Here is a 12786-nt window from a genome sequence, read left to right as displayed (position 1 = left end):
TTTTCATTTCTTATCTTCCTCTAGTGCATGGAATTGGCCCTTTAACTTCTTTCTGTATGTGGGGAAGCTATAGACAGGGTGCCATATTTGGCAAAGAATGCATACAATAACTGTAATGTAACACTTGCATGCCTCTTATTGCAAAGCTGGGAGCTATTTTTAGTGTTGGGTAATATATTCTAACTCATCAAGTAAGTATGATGTCAACACATTTTAATATACTTCATCACTTTTGCTATATTTATTCAGCTCAGTTTTATTATGGGAAATCGGAACAACTGCTGTGAAGTAATATAGTACAGGAAGGAGTTTTGTGCTTATGACTCTGGTTCCAGAATAGGAAGGAGGTTTCTAAATCATTTCTCTTTTTGCCTTCTGCTGTTTCACATGTAGATGCATCTTTCCTCTGGTGCCTGATTTTTTGTGCCTTGTTCCAGAGGGAGGAGGGGAGGAGGGAGGAAGAAGCTGCTGTACCCGAGGGTGGGTGGGAAGGAGGGAAGTATGAGGGGGAGGTGGGGGAGAGAGCATTAATTCAGTGGTTGGAGCTTGCCCAGTTCCTCCCATTTTGCACAGAGCAGGAAAGCGGTGTTTCCATGGATGCCCAGATATGGTAAAGTTGGTTGGATACAGATCTTGCTCAGCTTAGCGCTTCTGGATCAGCCACTAATATAACTGACATGGGTGAGGCTTTTAGGTTATACTTTGCTTAATATTTTAAAAAGGATGTATTACTTTTAGTAATTATTACAGTTTGAATGACAGTCCTGTGAGCTTGGTTCTGTGTGATACATGTAAAATGCTTGATTTGTAATATCTTTAGATATTAGTTAAAAACCTTATTCCTAAAAATAGGGAGGTATCCTTTATGTTTGGGGGTGGTTATTTGCTAAAATAACGAGTTTTTAACTACTCCAGTCATTATGAACTCTGAAGTCTGCTAAAGTCATGGGAGTTGTTTGGAATAGCTGCCAGGTCTGAACCCGTAATGTGCTTTAACTGTACTGGTGTTTTCCCCTTCCTCTTCTCCAGTTATTTCGGTTGCATTAGGATGGGAAGGGTCTGGCTCTTCATCAGCTGCTTTGTTTGTACTTGTGCCTTCTGTTTCGTGTGCAAGTGGATGTTATTCTGGCACAGAGAGATGGAGAATTTTTCATGTTAGATGAAGAAAACTTCTTTTTCTTTTTCTGTTAACTCGTCTGTGTTTTGTCATCTTACTGATTTTCCCATGTAGGTGCACGGATTTTGTCTTCAATTTCAACTTAGCTTCTTTCATTTGGGGGGAATTTAGTTCTGTTCTCTTGTTATTTGAAAAAGCTTTCTCGTGTCTCCTTTGTTTTTTATTTATTTTCATATACTAACCCTGTTGGTATAACACACTTGATTTATTTCTTGGTGTCCTTTCTTCCCGTGTCCCGGTACTTCTTTGCTGCATGTACATTATCTGTATGTGCTGAAATGACTTGTGTTCACCGTGCTTTTCTGCATGTATGGTAGAAGTAAAGTCTGTGTGCTGGAAACGTTATATTGACCCCTTTTTATATGTATCTCTGCCTGGAACTCGAGACTCAGAGGAAACCTCTTTTAATCTGCAAGTGGGGAGCAATGCTGGCAAACCAAGGTTCTGAACAGTCAGCCTAGAAAGATTTCATCGTGTGTAATCTCACCTGCATGTTGGTTCCTCACTGAGAGACCTCCTGGGTTAGCCCACACCAGAGGTGGTGTGTCGTTCTTTAATGGACCCATCAGAACTAAACCAAAATTATTATTTAAGAAAAATTAAAAAGAAAATATTTCAGTTGCATAAAATATTTAGACTTTGAGTCAGGGATGGTTCTGTGGGGGAAAAAGATGCACTGGTATAATTAAGTCCCCTCATCTTTTGAAAATGTCTGGTCTCCTTGAAAAACTAGAACTGGGAAAGTAAAAAAAGGAACAGCAAACAAAACCAAAAATAACTGCGTGGCTTCACTGAGTTGCTTGTGATAATTTGGTGAATTATGTGAGAACAGATACTTGATGAAGATATTTTTTTGGTGGAAAGGACATACACTACTTTCTCTTAATACAATTTGAACTGAAAATTCTTTCTAGAAATTCCTGTATTATTTTATATCTCTGTGGTTCTTTAATGGTTCACACCACACTTCTTTTTAACGGTACAGTATGTACATGACTTGTTGCTATTATTTTGTGTGTCCTAAATACCGAAGCACAGTTTTATTCTTAACAGCACTTTCTTTCTGACTGGCTACAGTGTCTGCATTGTTGTAGTTTCCTTTTCTTATTTGTTCTCGGGTTGAATCAGCTTTTGCACAGCTCCAGCTGGCAGGAGCGCAGCGTTAACCCAAGTTCAAGCTGAGCACGAGGCAGTTGCATCCCCTGTTAGAGGCCAGGGTGGATTAATGACCCAGGGATGTGGAATCCATTTTAGCCCAGACTTGCAAAGAAATAACCTACCACCAGGTTTTTAACTGTTTCTTGAACTGGGTCGTTTTCTACTAACATTTAACTGTACTTGGGTGTACAGGAGAAATTATGAACAAAGCGTTTACTGATTGTGGTTGCTTTTCCTTGTCTCTTGCAGAGAATCAGGCACGAGTGAAAGAATCCAACGATCTGTCGGACACTCTCAGCCCGAGCAAGGAAAAAAGCAGCGACGACACTACAGGTGAGAGTTAAACTGAGGCTTCTGTAACCTATAATTAGTTTGAATTAAATCACTTAATTAATCATGAGTATTTTCTTACAAGAGTGGGGCGTATTATGCGGAGTCAGATACAAGCTTAGAGCGGTATTGTCTGTTCTGCAGCCTCATAATTAACTCTTGTAAATGGAGAAGAACGTAAAAGCTTCTCTCCCTGTAAAGAATGAAACTTGTCTGCAGTCTGCCTGCTCTCTGAAAGGTGTGGGGTTTGTGTTTTGTTTTTTTTTTTTAGATGCTCAAATGGATGACCAAGATCTAAATGAACCAATTGCTAAAGTAGCTCTTCTAAAAGGTAAACAAACTTAGTTTTGTAACTTTAGGTGCATAATCTGTATATATCATTTTTTTATCTACCTGTTTTTTATCAAATGTGCATTGAAGTACAGTGCTGAAATGCAAAGGTTTTAATCATGTAGTATGGAAGAGTTAAATTTAAGTATCAATAATGACTCCTTTGGATGATATAGTATAAAAGCACACTTATGAGTGGTAGTATAGAAATAATCTGGGTATAAAGGTAGTCTCTGCACTCACCAACACCGCTCTAGGAATTTGTGTCGTGACTTCAAGCAGAGTTGAGAATTAGTCAGCATGCAATGAAGTTAGGGCTAATAGCTGTGGGGAGGAGGGATTCTTCCATCACTGATATGTTTTAAGCCTTGTCTAATTTTACTTGCATAGCTTCCATCACTGTCACAAATGCCACTGTTAGTTTATAGCTGACGGGTTAACCAAAACAAGACTTTAGTTTTTCTTTTTAACACAATCAAGAACTGAATTCCTGTTGTAGCTGTATTTAGAATGATAAATGAGCTGTAGCTTTGAGCTTTACAGCTATAAAATTAAAATTTTTTACTGTTCTTCCCACTGAAGGCATGTGCTTAAAACTTAATTAGCAAGGTAATATTTACATATTCATGAGCTGGAAAACGGGATATATTAATTAGTTGTTACATTTAGCCTACTGAAAATTAACTCTATGCTTTTTGTACAAGTAGATACTTGATGAGATCTGTAAAATTATGCTCATGTTGTGATCACAAGTAAAAAGAATGTCACAGTTCTTTGTGATTCAGAAAGACAGGAAACCATAACACAACTTAGGAGACCTGTAAAAGAGCTTTTTTCTGGAATTGTTTACACTCCCTAATTTTACGACAGAAAGGCTTCCAAAAATTGCACAAATTACTTTTGCTGTTTGCCAATGATATAAAATGGAGTTTGATATTTCCCAGTAGACATCAGTTCAGCAAAGCAGTTTAGAAAGGAGTGTTTGAGGTACTGTTCTGTTTGGGGTTTGCTCTAATACTTGCAATTAATAACAAGTATATGCAGTGACTTCCTATGCTAGAAAGTAGAATTTGATAATGTTCTTTGTAGTGATTGATAGCCTTATTTTAGGTTATAAGTTTGAGGTTGGCAGCAACTTTTATTTGAAAAAAAAATTCAGTTGAAAAGCGTGATGTTCAGTAAATATCAGAACTCTTAAGTCCAGAATGGGAGCCATATGAAGGAATTGGTTTTCCCTAAGCACATGAACTGATTTCACAGCTGTAACAACCCTTCATGTGTAAACTGTATGGTAGAGAAACTGAATTCAGCTCATGTCAGAGTTATATTTTAATTCTAATTGGTTTAGTTTTAAGATGCCAACTCAAGACTAGTCTCAACTGGCTCGATGTCTTAGTTATCTTCTGCAAACAAATTAAAGGTAGTCCATGGACCCTTTAGGCTGAAACCTCATGGATTCCTAAATTCTTCTTTTATGCAAGACAAGTCTGAAGTTCTACCAGAAAGGTTCATTGAACAGCCCAAGGCCAGGATCAGGTAACTGTGATCCTGCTGCTTCCTGCATTGGAACAGCCCCCGGCACAGCAAGGGCAGGGGGAGCTAAACTTGCTCTGTCCAGGGCATGTTAAACTGGCAGGGAGGGTTAACTGAACACTTAAAGGACTGAAATCAAGTTTTCTATAGTAATGTAGAAGCAGTGTTTGCTAATGTAAATGTTTTCATTGCTTCATCTGTCTTTACTCAGTTGAAGATTTAAACCATAACTTACTGAAGTGAATAAGTGGGAAAGTACCTATTTACATAGAGAGCTGTGCTATTGAATTAACTAAAATAATTGGAATAACTCACTCCCTCTTGAAGCTATTTATGGACATTCCTAGTTCGCTCTCATGAAACCATTACAAAATATCTGTACAATGAATCATTTGCCCTTTTAATTTTTATGAAGAGCCTATAAACCCCCACAGTGCTGAGGTTTTTTTCAGAGAGCTACTTCATGTGCCTGACTTTGCCCTAAAAAGGATCTTACTTGCCACAGAAAGGCTTTCAAGTGGACTTGTTGTGCTGTCATATAATTAAGGAAGAGTGAGAACACTTCTGATCTGGCAGCTGATTGGGATGTGGAAACAGCTGCTGGAAAAGGCAGCGGTCTTGTTGGAATTTACAAAACAACGGAACAAAAAAATTATGAGACTTCTAATTGCTCTAGTTTCATCCAGGCATTTTCCATCAACAATTTTGAGTGCGTTCAGAATTAGTTTTCAACTGTCTACAAGTCAGAATTGGGCAAAGAGGGGAGGGAGGAAAGCTATCACAGATTAGTTGGGTTGTTTTTTCTCCCCTTTTCCCTCTCCCCACAAGGTAAACGACTTTAATAGCCATTCATGACAGTTCCCTGGACACTTCTATTTAAACAGGCTGTTTGTGACTACTTATTACGAAGTTAAAGACAGGTAAATGTTAAACAGATGGAAAGAAGCAATAAATGTCACTGGAAGGTTGCTGGTCTTGTTCCTATCAATGTTCCTATGTTTTCATAGTAACTGCAAGACAGATCTATGGAATCTTAATAGAAAGTATTTGCAGTTGAGGGTTTGCTGAATAGTGGTAGTTTACATAAGAAATTTTGAAAATCATCAATGGTCTGTCAATGCAGAAAGTTTGGGAACCATTGTTTTATGTTCCAATAGCCAGGTACTTTAAATATATGATACTGTTTCCTTCATGTGGATCTTACAAAGCTAAAGAAAACTCGGGGGTTTAATTGTTTGTGTGATTTCACTGGAGTACCCTGAGTATTGTTTTCTGAATAACCTGAGAAATCCTGCAAAATTCTGGAAGTGAACTACTGTGAGACTTGAAGAAATACCAGCCTGCTCATGAAGTTACTTCCACAGGCCAGGCACACACAGATAGGGGATCAATTAAGACCACAGCCTATGTGTGGTTCTGTATCATCTCTGTTATCAAAACAAAAGCGTGAAGGCAAACAGAAGCAGAGCTCAGTTAATATCTTCATGTTTGTAAATAACTAAATTTTTAGTATTGTAATTAATGATAAGTTCTTTAACCTTTTCTGAGAACAGTTAGGCTAAAGCTGAACACTTCTGCAAATTGCTTAAATGCTTTTTAATTGCAGCCTTTTACACTGATTCTCAAAGCAGGTTTTTGTGATGTGAATTTGCTTCTTAAGGGAACTGATTCTAAGCATGATGATATTTAGTAGTTTTATTATTTATAAATAGAGCAATCCTGCTCACTAAAGAATTATTTTTGAAAATTAAAATTACCTTTTGATTTAGAAGCATGTCAGGCACATGGAAATTCCCCTTTTGGGTTGGAGTAGGAAAGAGTTTTTACCTTGATTGTTCCTTAGCTCAAAGGATAATATTGTCCCTTAAACCAAGCCCCTCGTCTCCTTTGAAGCAGTACTGTCTTTTATGATGTGTGCTTTCAATGACTACAAAATCCTGTCCACCAGCAAGTTCATTTGCGGTGTCTTTTGTTGGTTTTGGGACACTGCTTCTTTATCAGGAGTGATTGGAGCATAATTTGTCAGCTTCCTCATCCATTTCTTCTGAAAAGTCTCATTAAGGAGTGTTGGAAGTCTAATTGCCCCAAGTCTTTATCCATGAAAAGCTAAGAACAAAACGTGTTCAGTAAAGAGAAACTTGGATTTGGAACTAATAAACTATAAAACAAAGTATTTGGATGAAATATGAGGTCCTCTCTGGTTTTTCTGCCCTCATAATTTTGTTCTGAAAAAGTCTAAAAGCACATGTGTGTCCGTAGCTCTGCTCAATCCCACCAATTCATTACTGTGAGAACAGGAAAAACAGCCCCTTTTTTTAGAGGAGTGCAATGTGAATACTTAAGCATGATTTGATAAACAATTGTTTTAATTAAGAGAAGAAAAGATGTATGGTTACTTTACTGGTAGCATATATAGTCAAATGTCAATGACCAAAGCATAATGATGAACTAAACTATAGCTGCTTTTTTTTTTTTTGCTTATTAGTGAAGGGTCTAGACAATGAAAGTAATATTTTATTCAAATCCTCTATCTTAATTCCATATGGTCTCCAGTTGCAGATGTTTAGTAACCAGGTAGCTGTGGAACTCCTGTACCTATTTTCTGCTCCCTGTCCCATGAGATGCAGCTGGACTTCTTTCACTAATTACCTTCCTTTACCTTTCTCACCAAACAAGCTTTGTATCAAGTTTTAACCCTCTACCTAAAGAGTTTTTATTCATGCTGTTTGAGCCTATTGAAAGATCTGGTTTTGCACAGACACTGCTTAGGGAAAAATCTAGTGAATGAGAGTTTCCTGGATGCAGTTCCTGGCACTGCAAATGCCTGCAGGCCAGAGTGCTCCTGCATTTGGTTTCTGGTATGTGTGCCCCTTAGAGGGCACTGCTGTTGCTTACAAGGAACTTACTTTTCCTCTTTTAAATTCCTCCAAAACTTCAGCTATAAAAGTATTTGTCTGTGACTGCAAGTCATGTCTTATGAACCCAAGAGGCATTCCATGTGCATTTTAGCTAATACAAAACTTATGGGAAGAGCAAATGTTTTTATTTAAAGTTTAAATAGCGTGCATAGATATCTGATCATAATAAAGATATTCCTAATTAAGACATAGTGAAAAAAAAATGCAAGGGCAAAATTTATTTTAGCATTCACTAAGAACGAAATAAGGAGGCTGGCCTTTTCTTCTTTTTCTTAACTTTGTTTAGAAAACTTCCCTAATTTTTTCCTTTCCTTGTTGGTCCCCAGAGGGAGGGGGGCAGTAGCAAACCCCTTAAGAGCAGCTCTTTGGCTGATCCCTGCAGCTGCTGGGCATTAGCAGCCTCTGCAGGAGGCTGGGCTTGGTGTGTTTGGGACAGGGGCTGCAGGATCATTGCTCAGGGACAGGCTTAGAGTGGCTTCCTTCAAAAGGAGAGGAGTTGTAGACATGTCCCTCGGTTTTGTCAATCCAGAAATCCTTGCCAAGCTATACAGTGTTTTTAAAAACTCTCTAGTTCTTGTTTGTTATTTTTTGTTTTATGCTGCATGTTATAGATAATGAATGTTTTAAAGTTTGCATATGTTTTACTCCTTTTCTAAGTATATTAATATTTTGGCTAATATTTACCTAATCCAGTTCTGAGTTTACTTTGACTAACTTTGGAAGATTTGAGTAAAACGTCGCCAGTCATCACGTGGCAGTGCAAATGAAACTGTTGTTCAAATTGATGATTTAAAGAAAATGTTCTTTTATCAGATGAATTGCAGGGTGCACAATCAGAGACTGAGGCTAAGCAAGAAATTCAGCAGCTGCACAAGGAGCTGATTGAAGCCCAAGAGCTAGCTAGGACAAGTAAACAAAAATGCTTTGAACTTCAAGGTGAGACCCAGATCAACTTGGTTGTGTAGGGTATTCATTCAAATTTTATTTATCAGGTAGTCTTAAAAGGGGGTCCAGTTTTGCTGACTGTCTGTTGGATAAACCTGGTTCATAGCATTCACATCTCTTGCACAGAATGTCAGAAACTTTTGTGCTTTTTTTTCCTGAAGTTTTTCTCTTCTGCTTTTTTTTTTTGAACTCTATGCAGTTCAATTCAGCTCTTTTTAGTTCAAGATAAACCGATATATTTTCGTAGTATTGAATACATGCTTGAACTCTGTATATTTTATCCTTATATATTTATTGACAGGTACCAGTTAATCTGCATTTCAGTCAGATAATGCACGGAAGGGGATGTGTTTAGATCATCCTCCCAGCTACGTGGCTGTATCATTACCCTCAGTAAAGTTGGGGGTGTTTTTGACAGGAAATAGTATAGTCCAGTTGAATTGCATATTGTTCAGTGTTCTTTATGGGGTGTATTTACAGCTGTTTCTTTTTTCTCCTCCCACACCAGTTTGCATTTAGCACACACGGAGTTTTCGGAGCAGGCAACAGATTACATTAATTTCAAATTACTTGTAATACTACCACAATAATGGAATGATTTCTTAACATTAACTTTTATTAAACTACTCACACAGTTACTAGCTTTGATAACTTCCTGAAATAATATGTTTGGTTAATCTTTTAATGTAAGGGGAAGTTGTGACTAAAATCAATTACTCAGCTGAAATACATGTTACTAACTAAGGCTCTGGGGCACGTTTTCACTTTTATTTATAGCACTCTTGGAAGAAGAGAGAAAAGCATATCGAGTGCAAGTTGAAGAATCTAACAAGCAAATAAATGCTCTGCAAGGTAGGAATTTATTTTTTCTCTCCCCACTCGTTAGGGAAAATATATAGCTTTGACTCTCTGGGGCATCATAATAACTAATAAAGGAAAATGTTAATTGAGGGTATGTTTTAAATCTGATTTCTTTCACCATATCTTTGAATTTTATTGTGAAATGCTTCCTGTCAATTCCTATGGTTCTAATAGTAACTTAGAAAATGCAGAAGATGTAATCTGTAATAGATACCTGTGCTTCATTTCTCTTCAGTCTTCCTCAGTTCTGAATGATCCAGGGATTCTTACTGTGATGACCTTCAGAGCACTCAGAAGGTTTAGTCTTCAGAATGCGAGGAGCAATTTGATTTTGAATGTTACCCTGCTAGTAATGAAAACTCTCCAAGTGACAAATGCTGTAACAAAAGTTAGAAAATAGAATTTGATAGTTATTTTGATGCAGAAAAAATAAATCATTTTTTTCCTCTCAAAAAAAGAGAATCCGAGTAGAACCCTGACAGAACTAAACTTAACTGCAAGGTGCCTCTTGGTTCAGAACTTTTTTGTTTTCTGGATCCTTCTCAAGTGAGGTCTTGCTGATGTTTCCTCCTCTTCTCTCTCCATTGTAGTTCAGACTGTTCTGGTGTTGGTTGTGTGCTTGCTGCTTCCCAAACATTTAGGGTGCGACACAGCTCGCAATTTCGGAAAAGTTGTCAGGATTCTCCCTTGGCAACTGCTGTGAACTGCAGGGAGGGAAAAAAAACAACCTGGCAGCTTCATGCAGAGACATTTCTTGAAGTATTTTCATGGAATCAGGGTTTAGCCCAGCCAGTGGCTTTTTATGTTTGTCGTGGAGAAGAGAAAGGGCCACAGAAACAACTGAAATTGTGTCTCTACGTGTGAAGTTCGTTGTATGAACAGATAAGTAGAGCAAGGAAATTCAAGTAACTTGTTAGGCCTTATTTAAAAAAAAATAAAAGAAGTGAAGCATTCAATTCAGATGAGGTAATGGCTTATATAAATGAGAGATGTAATGGAAATTTTCTTTCTAATTGTCCTTTCAAATTATATCCAGTGCTTTAGAAACCGTTCCAAGATTCTTAGTAGTAATTTTCATGTGTAAGTTATTTCTACAACTCCACCAAGCTTTAGAAATTCTTGTGGATCTTTGGATTTTCCATCACACTTTGCTTGTTTTCACGCCTGAACATTTAAAGGGAGAGTTGTTCATCAGCAACACAGATGGAGGCAAAGAACATATTTCTTTGAAATGCTGCCAGCACCAAGAAGCAGGAATTTAGCTTGGCTTGATAAAGAAAATAATACCTAGAAGATACAGTTTGCATTCCTTTGCTCAGGAACCTCCTTTCTTAGCAAGTCATAGTTCTTTGTGTTTTAGAGCCTATTACTTTGGTAGGCTCAGGGCTTCCAAGGATGCATGGAAAGGCAGTTGTTGCTACACCAGGTGTTGTATTACTGCCAGGTTGTTCTCATCCATTACTTTGTTGGCTATTTGTTACAGTACAAGCCTGTAGAAACTCTTTTCAAACAAAGGAGGTGGTAGAAAGCCTCATGTTGCACACATATATTTAGAAATCCATCATGCTGCAGGTGTTATGGAACAGGTAGACTGTTTCATCTCATACAGAATTGCTCTACAATCCATCTTCCTCTTGTCTATAATAGCTCTTATGTATTACAAAATACAATAACTATCATATTTTTCCCCTGCTGTCGTTTTCCTCCTAAGTGGAGAATTGGGTAATTCATGTGTTCCTTAGTTTCTCTAATGAGCTAAATGTCTTGCTTGAGTTTAAAGGAGAGCAAAAAAAGCTGAATTTTCTTCTTTGCTGTACATCAACTAACAGCAAAGTTTCTAGATTGTACTGGTATATGAATTCTTTCTGTATTACTATGTGTGTGGCTACTGAAAAATACCAAGTATAATTGTCATGAAAGTGCAGGTGTCTCTTGACCAGCTTTGATGCTGTATCAGCTTACAGCTAAACTCACATTCTCCCTGTCATCTTCTGCAATGGATTGAGAGGACAGAAATAAATACAAGTAATCGAGGAGGGTTGCTCAGCCTTGTTATCCACCCCATGCTTTCCACTGTCCTCATCTGGCCCTTTGCATCTGAAACATGTCACTTCAAATGTGTGGTCCTGTATCTCACATTAGGTTTTCAGGTCCTGTGAAGAATTTTACCTTTTCTCCTCAGAATAATTCTTCATTAATTTAATAACTGCTTTTTTGCATGTTAAAATCAATGAAATAAATGTGAACTCTGATACGTGTTCTTTAAAAAGTAAACCAAAACCACAGCAAATTAAACACTTTGCTCCCATCAGTCAGGGTTTAACTGTAATTTTCCCTCTGCACTGTACTTTTCATCCAACTGTTTGCACTGGATTCTATTTGCTTGTGTTAATGAAAATCCTTTGTGCTCAGAGATGTCTTTAGTAATGAGACCGTTTTGGATGAGAATAACTTACAAGGTTTGATTCATGCAGCAATGTCAAACAGCCTTCTGTGTACATGCCTGCTGCACATTTACAGTACCTGTAAATGCTAAAGGACCTTCTAGCTCAGTATGTTTGGTGCAGCTGTCCCTTTCAATTCAAAATTCATCTTGTGCTTTGAAAAAGGCTTTTTGCAAAGAAATAATATTAATTTCCTCTACTACATGTTAAGCATGGAGTAGAAATTAGACCCTGTGCCTCAAATTGTTATAGACGTCACAAGTTAACTGCTGAACAGGAAAACATTTCCAGTGTAGCTTTGCAAGTGTTTGTCTTGTCACAGAAGCCTTCTGCCTTTTCCTCTTGTCCCTGGAAGCCCCAGTGTCCTTGTTCTGTAATATTTGTTTTGCTTACAGTGAATTTGGATTTAAATCTTGCTTCAGATTTTGGAGAGTTGCTTTAGCATCACCCACACAGCATAGCTTTGTCTAAGAAAGCTTCGTTCAGGCATCATTTTTATTTCTTTTGACTCTGTGTTACATGGCCCACATTCGTGTCTCTGTCAGTACAGCATTTGACAAGATGAATATTTCTTTTCAGTTGCATGGGGCTTCTTTGGTCCTGTTAAATATCGACAAGTTGAGAAAGGGAGTTATGCTTTTTTAGGTTTTCTCTAAATACAGTTTTAAAAACCACAAAGGTTAATGTCTCTTTCCAGCCCAGCTGCGAAGGTTACAAGAAGAAATTGAGAATCTTCGTAAGGAAAAGGAGAATGAAATTTCCAGCACTCGAAACGAACTGGTCAGTGCTCAGAATGAGATTCTGTCCCTCCAGCAAGTAGCAGAAAAGGCAGCATCGGAACGAGACACAGATATTTCCACTCTGCAAGCAGAGCTGCAGACGGTGCGAGCGGAGCTGGAGCGGTGGCGCAAAGATGCCTCGGAGTATGAGAAAGAAATTGTGGACCTGCAAGCCAGTTTTCAGCTCAGGTGCCAGCAGTGTGAGGATCAGCAGAAGGAAGAGGCCTCTCGCTTAAAAGGTACTTTGAAAAGATGTCAGAGACCAGCGTTAACAGAGCATCCTTCTCACTCTGGGCAGTGACAGTTCCACA

General features: G+C 38.0%; 1 protein-coding gene across 35 annotated transcripts in view; it reads left to right on the top strand.

Annotated features, from left to right (window-relative positions):
- The window catches only part of SLMAP (sarcolemma associated protein), a 96575-nt gene that overhangs the window by 56657 nt on the left and 27132 nt on the right, over positions 1–12786 (top strand). For 25 of the 35 annotated variants that reach the window (XM_050313314.1, XM_050313322.1, XM_050313321.1 and 22 more), the window contains 5 exons: positions 2585–2668; positions 2937–2996; positions 8260–8382; positions 9169–9243; positions 12394–12714. In XM_050313314.1, coding sequence (XP_050169271.1) covers positions 2585–2668; positions 2937–2996; positions 8260–8382; positions 9169–9243; positions 12394–12714 — 663 coding nt within the window. Of the gene's footprint in view, positions 1–516; positions 682–2384; positions 2464–2584; positions 2669–2936; positions 2997–8259; positions 8383–9168; positions 9244–12393; positions 12715–12786 lie in introns of those variants that run through there. The other 10 variants (XM_050313334.1, XM_050313343.1, XM_050313346.1 and 7 more) reach the window with 3 other exon arrangements.

This window comes from Myiozetetes cayanensis, unplaced genomic scaffold, assembly GCF_022539395.1.
Source record: "Myiozetetes cayanensis isolate MyiCay16 unplaced genomic scaffold, myiCay2020 scf18, whole genome shotgun sequence".
NCBI classification, from domain to species: domain Eukaryota; kingdom Metazoa; phylum Chordata; class Aves; order Passeriformes; family Tyrannidae; genus Myiozetetes; species Myiozetetes cayanensis.
Note: the sequence above shows the minus strand (reverse complement) of the source record. Positions and strands in the feature narration are given on the sequence as shown.